Source organism: Bombina bombina, chromosome 4, assembly GCF_027579735.1.
Source record: "Bombina bombina isolate aBomBom1 chromosome 4, aBomBom1.pri, whole genome shotgun sequence".
Lineage (NCBI taxonomy): Eukaryota > Metazoa > Chordata > Amphibia > Anura > Bombinatoridae > Bombina > Bombina bombina.
Window position 1 is genome coordinate 781,719,629 of NC_069502.1, and position 13,164 is coordinate 781,732,792.

Consider the following 13,164-nt stretch of genomic DNA (forward strand, 5'->3'; position numbering starts at 1 on the left):
TACACATCTCATCGCACTTTTGTACAGCCCAACATGCTCATTATATGTATAGATAGGGCAGCATGTTAATTACCATGTGGTTACATAATACAGCAGGTTTTGTTTATTATCAATGTATACATATATAAATATATATATATTATTATATACTTATATTTGACCAACTTGTAGTCACAGGAGTCCAGAATTCGGACTTTCAACTCACACAGTCAGTGACTCATGATTCATGAATGAATCAGGAGCAAACGGAACGGCAATCGGAGCGTCCGTAAAACCAGGGAATCTGTGACTCTGCCCCACACGCATCACATGTTCAGTAAGTGAACTGATGAATCGGTTCATGAACCGGTTCAGTTAAATGAACCGTTCAAGATGAACCGATTCATCTAGAAGAACCGAACTTCCCATCACTACTCCGAAGTCACTGTGGTCATGTGACCACTAACATTGTGACGTCAGAAAATAGCTCCTCGCATTGCGCTTGCCCAAAACATTGGAAGTTCAGAGCACATGCGTGAGTTCTAAATGATTACATAGATTGCAGAGCCCAGGTTCCCCACTGTGATTGACTAATGCAAATTAGCCTCAAGGTGCGTGTGGAAATCCACATACTTTTGAGTGAAGATTGCAGGGACACAGCTAGGAATGCAAAATGAAAGGTATTTGGGCAAATCTTTAGTATATATAGCCTCAGACAATGAGAGATTAATGTACAGGTGGCCCTCGTTTGACAACGGTTCAATTTACACCGTTTCAGAGTAACAACCTTTTGTTTCCAGTCATGTGACTGCTATTGAAAAGCATTGAGAAGCAGTGCATTTATTAAAATAGCCAGTAGGTGGAGCTGTCCGCTTGTGTCGCAGCAAAGCCAAGCAAGCTGAAATTAATCAGTTTAACCAGACCTGAGCTATCGACTCAGTCCAGATTGGAATGCATAGAAAGAACTGTTTGCAGAAAAATGCAAGTGAAGTCTGTGTTGTGTGATTATTTTATTAGGTTTATAATGCTGTCTAGCAAAAGTTTTTGTTTATTTAACTTAAGTTTAATTATATATTCTGTGTATTGTGATTATTTTATTAGGTTTATAATGCTGTCTAGCATATAAAGTCTTCATTTCAAAGCTTTTAAAATAATGATTTAGGTGTTACTTATGACAATTTTGAGAGGGGCCTGGAACCTATCTCCTTCACTTCCCATTGACTTACATTATAAACTGGGTATCAATTTACAACGGTTTCGATTTACAACCATTCCTTCTGGAACCTAACCCCGGCGTAAACTGAGGGCTACCTGTATTTTGCTTTTAATATTCCTTTAATGACATTTATCAAAATTAATGATTTGAATATGTATGCAATTAAAGCTGATAAACTAAAATATTTTCGATTTCAGAACACTGTGGAGCAAATATGATTTGTTTCTAAAACAAAAACACAACTATGATTAATTCTCTTTTTTTATTTTCAGTACATCCTGTCTGTTGACAGAACCAACTTGAATAGAGAACTATTAAATGGTAAGTACTTATTTACAATTTGTAGTTAGATTTATATTTTTTTATATTTATTAAATATTTAAGTTTTATTGAATGCTTTAATTGAAACAATTCCTTACAGTATGCCCAAAAGATATAATACAAAGAATAAAAAGAGTATGGAATAAATAAAGTAAATAAACTGTAACAGAATACTTAGATGTGTGCTGTAATTGAGTATAAGTTATAAGGAGAGATATCCATACATATTAAGTCAGCTTACACATGTTGCCACAGAGGAAATGATTAAAGGGATATTAAACCCAATTTTTTGCTTTCGTGATTTAGATAGAGCATGCAATTTTAAGCATCTTTCTAGTTTACTCCTAGGTCCTGAACCAAAATGGGCCAGCTCCAAAGCTTTGATTCCTATTTTTTCAAATAAAGATAGCAAGTGAATGAAGAAAAATGGATAATAGGAGTAAATTAGAAAGTTGCTTAAATCTGCTCATGCTCTATCTGAATCATGAAATAAAAAAATTGGAAACACGAGAGGGTGAACTCAATGTAGGCTCAAGAAATTGTGCTACCTGGGTCTAAAACCTCTGTTTACTACAATATAAGCCCAACCATAGTCAGAAGTCTCAAAATGAAAGATCTACAGATTTAAATTTTACATGAGAACATGCTGAGAACAGTAGATGGACCCATGTGAAAATAATTTCTCTTAAAAACACTATGGCCTCTAGTTATTAAGGTCTGGCGGACCTGATCCGACACTGCGGATCAGGTCCGACAGACCTTGCTGAATATTCAGCAAGAGCTGCTGGTGCAACGCCACCCCCTGCAGACTCGCGGCCAATAGGCCCGCCAGCAGGGGGGTGTCAATCAACCCGATCGTACTCGATCGGGTTGATTTCCAGGGATGTGTGTCCGCCTGCTCAGAGCAGGTGGACAGGTTATGGAGCAGCGGTCTTTGTGACCGTTGCTTCATAACTGCTGTTTCTGGCGAGTCTGAAGACTCACCAGAAACAGGGGCATCAAGCTCCATACGGAGCTTGATAACTAGAGAACACCCCTAATCTGCCAACATCGCCGACGCCTACATTACACTTATTAACCCCTAATCTGCCGCCCCGACATCGCCGCCACCTACCTACACTTATTAACCCCTAATCTACCGCCCCCAACGTCGCCGCCACTATACTAAAGTTATTAACCCCTAAAACTCTGGCCTCCCACATCACTAACACTAAATAAATATATTAACCCCTAAACCTAAGTCTATTTATTATAGATTCGATAGATAGATAGATAGATAGATAGATAGATAGATAGATAATTTCCCAGACAGAGAATTTCAAGACGTGTTCTTTATTTATTTCGTTAAACTCAACTATAACAATTAAAAAAATATAATACAAACAATCAAACGGTTTAAAATATTAGATCTAGGAAATGAATTTGCAGTCACAAATTGTGTCTGGAGCGTATCTGCCCTCGGCCGAAATCGGAACATTCTGTTCTTTATTTATTACATTCTTTGGCTTCTTTTTTCAATAAACAGTTTACATGAGAGAAACAAACTTTTCTAAAAAGCTAAAGTGCTTTTTTTTTGCACTTTAACTAGTACCTAGTAGGTAATGTGCAGATTATCTATGTAATTTGCAGATTACCTAGGTAATGTGAGAAATGAAACAATTTTTCTGCACTTTAACTGATCACCCTACTGAGCGGTTTTATCACAAAAATTATTTTATGACTACTCTGTCTACATAAATCTATTTTTTGTTCTGTCATATGTTCATGTGGTATACTCCTACTTGAAGCACTGTTAAAACACAGACAACATTCTAGATCTCTACAAAACTTTCTCACTAAGGTGATAGTGGGATATATTAAAGGGACACTGAACCCAAATTTTTTATTTTGTGATTCAAATAGAGCATGAAATTTTAAGCAACTTTTAAATGTACTCCTATTATCAAATTTTCTTTATTCTCTTGGTATCTTTATTTGAAATGCAAGAATGCAAGTTTAGATGCTGGCCCATTTTTGGTGAACAACCTGGGTTGTCCTTGCTGATTGGTGGATAAATTCACCCACCAATAAAAAAAGTGCTGTCCAGAGTTCTGAACAAAAAAAAGCTTAGATGCCTTCTTTTTCAAATAAAGATAGCAAGAGAACGAAGAAAAATTAGGAGTAAATTAGAAAGTTGCTCAAAATTGCATGCTCTATCTGAATCACGAAAGAAAAAAATTGGGTTCAGTGTCCCTTTAACAGCAGCATCTAGTGACACCCACATAATATTTTATATTTTTTTGGCTCAATTTAGCGCAGTTTCAGAAAACCCTGTCTCTTCTCATGTATATATATATGTATATACAAACACACACACATCGGTTTGAAAAGAAAGGAGCAGAGTTTATAAGCAATTATTGGGACACTGTGTTAAAATTTGCTCATGGCCATGTTCTTGGGGGCCACCTAGGGGTAAAATAGATGAGAGAGAGAATTCTCCTAAGGTTTTCTTGTCATGGAATGTTTCCAGCAATAACAAATTACTGTTCTTCTCGCCCTGTTTTTTCAGCTCCATTTATTGTTTATCACAGCCCCTTAGTGCCCTTTACCTGTTATAGAAGTTTCATTTTAAAATATTGCAGTGGATTTTGTGGGGCCACTTGTAAAGTCCACCTGTGGTGGCATCAGTACATTTTGGCAATACTGGACTATGCTACCCGTTACCCAGAGGCAATGCCCATGTGAACTACCTCTGCAAAATCCATTGCTAAGGAATAGTTATGTTTAGTCAGTTTGAGTTACCCAAGGAGATCCTGACTGATCAGGGTATTCCATTTATGTCACGGGTTACAAAATAATTAAGTAAACTCCTCAACATTAAGCAGTTAAAAACTTCTGTGTAACACCCACAAACTGAGAAATTAGTTAAAAGGTTCAGTAAAACTTAGCCATGTGACAGAAAGTAATTGACAAAGATGGGAGACACTGAGATTTTCTTTTGCCACATTTGATGCTTTCAATTATAGAAGTGCTCCAAGCATCTAAACCAGGAGACCGAGTTTTAGTTTTGATTCCCACTGTAGAAAACAAATTCTTGGTAGCAAGGCAAGAGCCCTATGAAGTAATGGAGAGGACAGGTGAAGTGAATTACAAAGTAAGGCGGTCAGGTAGAAGGAATGAAGGAAGGTACTTTGCATTGTGGGGGGATGGCAGATTAAGGGTTAATACATTTATAAGATAATTTGCAATGTGGGGGTTGGTGGATTAGGGGTTAATAGTTTAAATAGGTAGATTGTGTTGTGGGGGGATGGCGGTTTATAGGTTAATACATTTTATTAGTAGTTGTGATGTGGGGGGATGGTGGATATAATGGTTTTGACGTGTCTGTTTTTTTGGAGGCGGGTTAGACTTTTATGGGTGCTTAAACATTTTTTTGTTTTTTACAGTTCATAAATTGCCGTAAGTCACTGGCGAATCCAGAAATGTCTATTTCCGCACATTTCTGTACCTCGCCAGTTTATCCGACTTACGGCAGTATATGATCTACCAGCACTGTATATGTGATTCAAATGATGTGCGAGGTGAACTTACAGACGGCATGGATTTCATCAGTTGCGATGAAACCTACGCTGTATATGTAATCTCGCCCCAGATGCTTATTTGTCCAGAAAGATTAGATGGAGTCAAGATGCATACAGATGTTCTCTTGCACCCTCTATGTGGCTATAATTTTATAATATACTTTTCTTTAGGCATCATCTGTCTACCCTTGGTATTCTAATATTTGACTCTCCTATCTTATCTGAGACTTATTTTCAGATGGTATTCTATCCAATGGCTACATGGACTTATTCCATTCAAGGTTAAATGCTCATTTTCATAAATACTGTGTGTTCCAGGTTCACTATTAGCAAAGCTAAAGTTTGTGTTCTATTATACAAGTTAATATGTATACAAGCTCAACTATTAAAAATACCAAAGGTTTTATTCATAATTGTATTTCACTGTTTACAGTAACTGGTAAGGTCCATAAGTGGCCTTTGCTGTTTATATAAACCTTCTATTAATTTTTTTTTTTTTTTTTACATATGTATTGAAGTCCAACAGTGGCTTTACATATCTATGATGAAGCTCAGCAGACCTAAATGGTATGCTATGTAGATTTATATTGGGTCTTAATGCTTGAGATAACAGAATTTATGCTTACCTGATAAATTACTTTCTCCAACGGTGTGTCCGGTCCACGGCGTCATCCATTACTTGTGGGAAATGTTCTCCCCCACAGGGAAAGGCAAGGAGAGCACACAGCAAGAGCTGTCCATATAGCTCCCCCTCTGGCTCCGCCCCCCAGTCATTCGACCGACGGTTAGGAGAAAAAGGAGAAACTATAGGGTGCCGTGGTGACTGTAGTGTATAAAGAAAAGTTTTTTCAACCTGATTAAAAAAAAAAAAACAGGGCGGGCCGTGGACCGGACACACCGTTGGAGAAAGTAATTTATCAGGTAAGCATTAATTCTGTTTTCTCCAACATTGGTGTGTCCGGTCCACAGCGTCATCCATTACTTGTGGGAACCAATACCAAAGCTTTAGGACACGGATGAAGGGAAGGAGCAAATCAGGTTACCTAAACAGAAGGCACCACGGCTTGCAAAACCTTTCTCCCAAAAACAGCCTCCGAAGAAGCAAAAATATCAAATTTGTAGAATTTGGCAAAAGTGTGCAGAGAAGACCAAGTCGCTGTCTTACATATCTGGTCAACAGAAGCCTCGTTCTTATAGGCCCATGTGGAAGCCACAGCCCTAGTAGAGTGAGCTGTGATACGGTCAGGAGGCTGCCGTCCGGGAGTCTCATAAGCCAAGCGGATAATGCTTTTCAGCCAGAAAGAGAGAGAGGTAGCAGTAGCTTTTTGACCTCTCCTCTTACCAGAGTAAACGACAAACAAGGATGAGGTTTGTCTAAAATCTTTTGTTGCTTCTAAATAGAACTTTAAAGCACGAACAACATCTAAATTGTGTAATAAACGTTCCTTCTTTGAAACTGGATTCGGACACAAAGAAGGAACAACTATTTCCTGGTTGATGTTCTTGTTGGAAACAACTTTTGGAAGAAAACTAGGCTTAGTACGCAAAACAACCTTATGTGAATGGAACACCAAATAGGGTGGATCACACTGCAAAGCAGATAATTCAGAAACTCTTCTAGCAGAAGAAATAGCAACCAAAAACAGAACTTTCTAAGATAGTAACTTAATATCTATGGAATGTAAAGGTTCAAACGGAACCCCTTGAAGAACTGAAAGAACTAAATTTAGACTCCAAGGAGGAGTCATTGGTCTGTAAACAGGCTTGATTCTAACCAAAGCCTGAACAAAAGATTGTACATCTGGCAAAGCTGCCAGTCGTTTGTGCAACAAGACGGATAATGCAGAAATCTGTCCTTTTAGAGAACTAGCTGACAATCCTTTATCCAAACCTTCTTGGAGAAAGGAGAGAATCTTTGGAATTTTAATCTTACTCCAGGAGAATCCTTTGGATTCACACCAACAGATATATTTTTTCCATATTTTATGGTAAATCTTTCTAGTCACAGGTTTTCTGGCTTGGACCAGAGTATCAATCACAGAATTTGAAAACCCACGCTTGGATAAAATCAAGCGTTCAATTTCCAAGCAGTCAGCTGCAGAGAAACTAGATTGGGATGTTCGAATGGACCTTGTACTAGAAGGTCCTGTCTCAAAGGTAGCTTCCATGGTGGAGCCGATGACATATTCACCAGGTCTGCATACCAAGTCCTGCGTGGCCACGCAGGAGCTATCAGAATCACTGAGGCCTTCTCCTGTTTGATCCTGGCTATGAGCCTGGGGAGGAGAGGAAACGGTGGAAACACATATGCTAGGTTGAACGACCAAGGCGCCACTAATGCATCCACTAGAGTCGCCTTGGGATCCCTGGATCTGGACCCGTAGCAAGGAATCTTGAAGTTCTGACGGGACGCCATTAGATCCATGTCTGGAATGCCCCATAATTGGGTTAACTGAGCAAAGACCTCCGGATGGAGTTCCCACTCCCCCGGATAGAAAGTCTGACGACTCAAATAGTCCGCCTTCCTGGGATGTAAATAGCAGATAGATGGCAGGAGTGATTCTCTGCCCATTGGATTATCTTGGTTACTTCCTTCATCGCTAGGGAACTCTTTGTTCCCCCCTGATGATTGATGTACGCAACAGTCGTTATGTTGTCCGACTGAAATCTTATGAACCTGGCTTCCGCTAGCTGAGGCCAAGCCAGGAGCGCATTGAATATAGCTCTTAGTTCCAAAATGTTTATCGGGAGAAGCGACTCTTCCCGCGACCATAGGCCCTGAGCTTTCAGAGAGTCCCAGACCGCGCCCCACCCCAAGAGGCTGGCGTCGGTCGTGACGATGACCCACTCCGGTCTGCGGAAACTCATTCCCTGAGACAGGTGATCCTGGGTCAACCACCAGAGAAGTGAGTCCCTGGTTACCTGGTCTACTTGAATTTGGGGAGACAAGTCTGTATAGTCCCCATTCCACTGATTGAGCATGCACAGCTGTAATGGTCTTAGATGAATTTGAGCAAAAGGAACCACATCCATTGCTGCGACCATTAGTCCTATTACTTCCATGCATTGAGCTATGGAGGGTTGAGGAATAGAGTGAAGAACTCGACAAGCTTTTAGAAGCTTTGTCTTTCTGACGTCTGTGAGAAAGATCTTCATTTCCACAGAATCTATTATTGTTCCCAGAAAAGGAACCCTTGTGGATGGTGACAGTGAACTTTTTTCTATGTTCACTTTCCACCCGTGAGATCTGAGAAAAGCCAACACAATGTCTGTATGAGCCCTCGCTTTGGAAAGGGACGACGCTTGGATTAGGATGTCGTCTAGATAAGGTGCTACAGCGATGCCCCTCAGTCTTAGGACCGCTAGAAGGGACCCTAGCACCTTTGTGAAAATTCTGGGAGTGGTGGCTAAACCGAATGGAAGAGCCACAAACTGGTAATGTTTGTCCAGAAAGGCGAACCTCAGGAACTGATGATGAGATTTGTGGATTGGGAAATGCAGATACGCATCATTTAGATCCACGGTAGTCAAAAATTGACCCTGCTGGATTGTTGGTAAGATTGTCCGAATGGTTTCCATCTTGAAGGATGGAACTCTGAGGAACTTGTTTAATATCTTTAAATCCAGAATTGGCCTGAAAGATCCCTCTTTTTTGGGAACCACAAACAGGTTTGAGTAAAACCCTAGACCTTGTTCCCCGGAGGGGACTGGGTTTATCACTCCCATCTTTGATAGGTCTCTTACACAATGTAAGAATGCCTGTTTCTTTATCTGGTCTGAAGATAAGCGAGACAGGTGGAACCTTCCCTTTGGAGGAAGTCCCTTGAATTCTAACAGGTATCCCTTGGAAACTATCTCTAGTGCCCAGGGATCCAGAACATCTCTTGCCCAAGCCAGAGCGAAGAGAGATAGTCTGCCCCCTACCAGATCCGGTCCCGGATCGGGGGCTACCCCTTCATGCTGTCTTGGTAGCAGCAGCAGGTTTCTTGGTTTGTTTACCCTTGTTCCAGCCTTGCATGGGCTTCCAAGCGGGTTTGGGCTGGGCCGCGTTACCTTCTTGTCTAGCGGCAGTGGACTTACTAGCCGGTCCGTTCCTGAAATTGCGAAAGGAACAAAAATTAGACTTGTTCTTAGCCTTAAAAGGCCTATCCTGTGGGAGGGCATGGCCCTTACCCCCAGTGATGTCTGAAATAATTTCCTTCAATTCCGGCCCAAAAAGGGTCTTACCCTTGAAAGGAATATTCAGTAACTTAGTCTTGGACGACACATCTGCCGACCAGGATTTTAGCCAAAGCGCCCTCCGCGCTACTATAGCAAAACCTTTTCTCCGCTAATTTCGTTATTTGAAAGGCGGCATCCAATATAAAGGAATTAGCTAACTTTAATGCGTGAATTCTGTCCATGACTTCTTCATAGGAAGTCTCTTTCTGGAGCGACCGTTCTAGTTCTTCGAACCAAAAGGACACCGCTGAAGTGACAGTAATAACACACGTAGCTGGTTGAAGGATGAACCCTTGCTGAACAAAAATCTTTTTAAGCAATCCTTCCAATTTTTTATCCATAGGATCTTTGAAAGCGCAGCTGTCCTCTATAGGAATAGTTGTGCGCTTCGCTAGTGTTGAAACAGCTCCCTCAACCTTCGGGACCGTTTGTCATGCGTCCCTTCTAGGGTCTACTATGGGAAACATTTTCTTAAATATAGGAGGTGGGGCAAAGGGTACACCTGGCTTCTCCCACTCCTTTTCCACTATGTTTGCTACCCTCTTAGGTATTGGAAAAGCGTCGTCGTGCACTGGGACCTCTAAAAAATTTTCCAATTTGCACAACTTCTCTGGTATTACAATGGAATCACAGTCATCCAGAGTAGCTAATACCTCCTTAAGCAAAGCGCGGAGATGTTCTAGCTTAAACTTAAATGCCACTAGATCAGGTTCTGCCTGTTGAGAAATTTTTCCTGAGACTGAAATTTCACCCTCAGACAGCCCTTCCCTCACAGCCAATTCCGATTGATGTGAGGGTAAAATAGATAAGGCATCGTCAGCGTCTGATTGTTCATCCTTTTTATCTGTATTTAAAACTGAACAATCACGCTTTCTCTGAAAAACTGGCAGTTTGGATAAAAGATTTGCTATAGAATTATCCACTACTGCTGATAATTGTTGCATAGAAATAAGCACTGGCGCGCTAGGTGTCGCCTGCGCGGGCAAAGCTGGTGTAGACACAGAAGGAGAGGATGTAGAGCTATCCCCACTACCTTCATTAGATAAATCATCTTGGGTAACATTATGAAAAATAACAGAGCTGTCCTGATTTTGTTTGGACGCTATGGCGCAATTATCACAAACACTCGAATGGGGAACCACATTTGTCTCTATACACACAGAACATAGGTTATCTGATGGAACAGACATGTTAAACAGATTTAGGCAGGCAAACAATGCAATAAAAACGATTTTAAACAAAAACGTTACTGTCTCTTTAAATAATAAAATGACACATTTATTTCTGAATGTTCAAAAAACTATGAAGGCAATATCCGATTTTTCTGAAATTTGGACCCCAGTGTCTTAATGCTTAGAAAGTATTGCACAGCAAATATGGAGACTCTAGCTCTTAAAACAAGCAAACCGGAGCTAATTGTTGGATTTAACCGTTTTTACACACCACAATCCCAGCTACAGCCTTGCTGCAGCTTTTTACCTTCCTTAGGGGTCACCATTCACAGAAAAAAAGCCTTTTGGAGTCACTTTCTGAACCACAGGACCCTCTCACATGAATCTGCATGCACTGCCTTGAAATTCAACTGCACAGCTGAAGTGCCAAAATGAGGCTTCCTCCCTCAGCACACTAGAGTGAAGGGGCCTTCCGGACTAGATTTAGGTGTCTAAAACAAGCCAGATCAATAAAAAACGTTCCCAGGTGTATGTGAGCTTATAAAATATTTCAAATGGTATAATATTGTAATAAAAACCAATCGATTTAGCCCCTAACAGTGTCTACCAGCATAAAAAACAAAAAGGGGAAGCATGTTATCTTTTTTGCTGAGATGAAAGAAAAATGGCTTACCGTTTCCCCTGAGGGGAAAAATGACTGTCATCTAGCATTAGCCTGTGTTGTTAGAAGGAGACTAGTCATACCTGAAGCAGATGAGTCTGCAAACTGTTACCCCCAACTGAAGTTCTCTTGTTTCAACAGTCCTGAGTGGTAGCAGTAATGGATTTTAGTTACTTGTGCTAAAATCATAGCCCTCTTAAACAGAAATCTTCATCACTTTTCTGTTATAGAGTAAATAGTACAAGCCAGCACTATTTTAAAATAACAAACTCTTGATAGAAGAATAAAAAACTACAACTAACACCACAAACTCCTCGCCATCCCCGTGGTAGATGGTACTTGTTCAGAGCGGCAAGGAGAATGACTGGGGGGCGGAGCCAGAGGGGGAGCTATATGGACAGCTCTTGCTGTGTGCTCTCCTTGCCTTTCCCTGTGGGGGAGAACATTTCCCACAAGTAATGGATGACGCCGTGGACCGGACACACCAATGTTGGAGAAATTGTATTTTATATATAGGTAAAATGGTATTTTGTACTTGTGACTGCTTATTTCAATGTTCACTAAATGGATTTTTGTCTGTAATAGATTGTTTATAATCCTTAATAAAAAAGGTAATTGATACAGTAAATAATGTGCTTATATAGTTTCTGATTTGTATTGTAAACCGTTAATATTTTCTTAAAGTTGTTAATTTTTTTATGTAACCTTTTTTCCTACTGTATAGCTGCAGAAAAGTATTCCCATGTGAATATGCACTTTGAACACAAGTTAAAAGACTGCAATGTTGATTCTGGAACCATGACATTTTTTGGGTAAGCTTCTTATAGTTGGAAGAAGGATCTGAGAAACAATGTTCAATATTACAATACCTTTAGAGCCATAACCTACTTGTGGACTGGAGTATGACTTTTGACAATGATAGAAAAATCAAATAACACCTAGTAAATTACCAACAAGATAAAAATGACAGCTGAACTGGAGATGTAAAAATTGATCAATTTTACAACTGATTAATAAAAAATGCAAAAAGTGTATAATGTGTTATAGCCTTAAGTGAGGACAGCCAGTGTAAGTTATTATTAAAATTGGACAAATGAATGTCTATATCCTATTTTGTGCAAATATTCCTAATTATTTATTTGTATGAGGGACATAAATGAAAGTAATATTTCCTGTCCCTTCAAAAACTAAATACATAAATGTCACCTATGAAATTATTTCAGATGAAATGTATTCCTTTATCTGTATGATCTGTTACAATCTGAGTCCTCTCTAGCACAAGGTATGGTGAATGTATATACAATAAATTGTAACAAAATAGGACACTGTAAAAACTAATTGCTAGACACATTCAATATATTAATCAATAATTGCGCCATTATTACTCCTATGATTCTTATCAATAGCATGCATTGTGCAAACTAACCTGATGTATGATCTTTAAAAGTCGAATCAATTCCAAATTCAAGTTTATCTGCATTATGTGTCACATTAATCACTTTCAAAATAGAGGATTGTGAAATACCATGTAAAAGAAATGAGAGGAAGCATAAGTGTTTCCCATAGGATGTACCCTTCATCCCCCAGTCTTGTTCCAGACATTGTATACACTTACCATGTTGTAGCAGTCAGCACAGTTGAAAGACAATGTCACACACATGATCACATATGTATTCTTCACTTTCAGTCTGTAGATGAAGAAAATCTCCCTAATATAAAATAAAGTGTAAATCAAATATCTAAAAGTGGTACATATTTCTGCCTCCCCCCCCCCTCTAACACTATTTCCTAAATGTTTATTAGCAATAGCTTACTAAGCGTAGGTAGCCTCTTTTGTGTTATAACAATCAAGTGTGAAGCTGTGTCACATACATTGTGCATACTCAACCTCTGATGTATTACTTTGTCAATTCGATGTGCTTCAGAGTATCCCTTTATCTGCTATCTGTCACATTCATCCCTTTCTGACTATCTAAAATCTAATTATGTCTAAAATGAATACTACATGTAAACTAATTGTGTGCCATATGATGG

The 13,164-nt window shown here is 39.5% G+C and overlaps 1 protein-coding gene across 1 annotated transcript in view; it reads left to right on the forward strand.

Annotated features, from left to right (window-relative positions):
- Positions 1–13,164, forward strand: part of KMO (kynurenine 3-monooxygenase) — a 387,978-nt gene that overhangs the window by 180,363 nt on the left and 194,451 nt on the right. The window contains exons 5-6 of the mRNA XM_053711153.1: positions 1,468–1,516; positions 11,855–11,942. Coding sequence (XP_053567128.1) covers positions 1,468–1,516; positions 11,855–11,942 — 137 coding nt within the window. The remainder of the gene's footprint in view (positions 1–1,467; positions 1,517–11,854; positions 11,943–13,164) is intronic.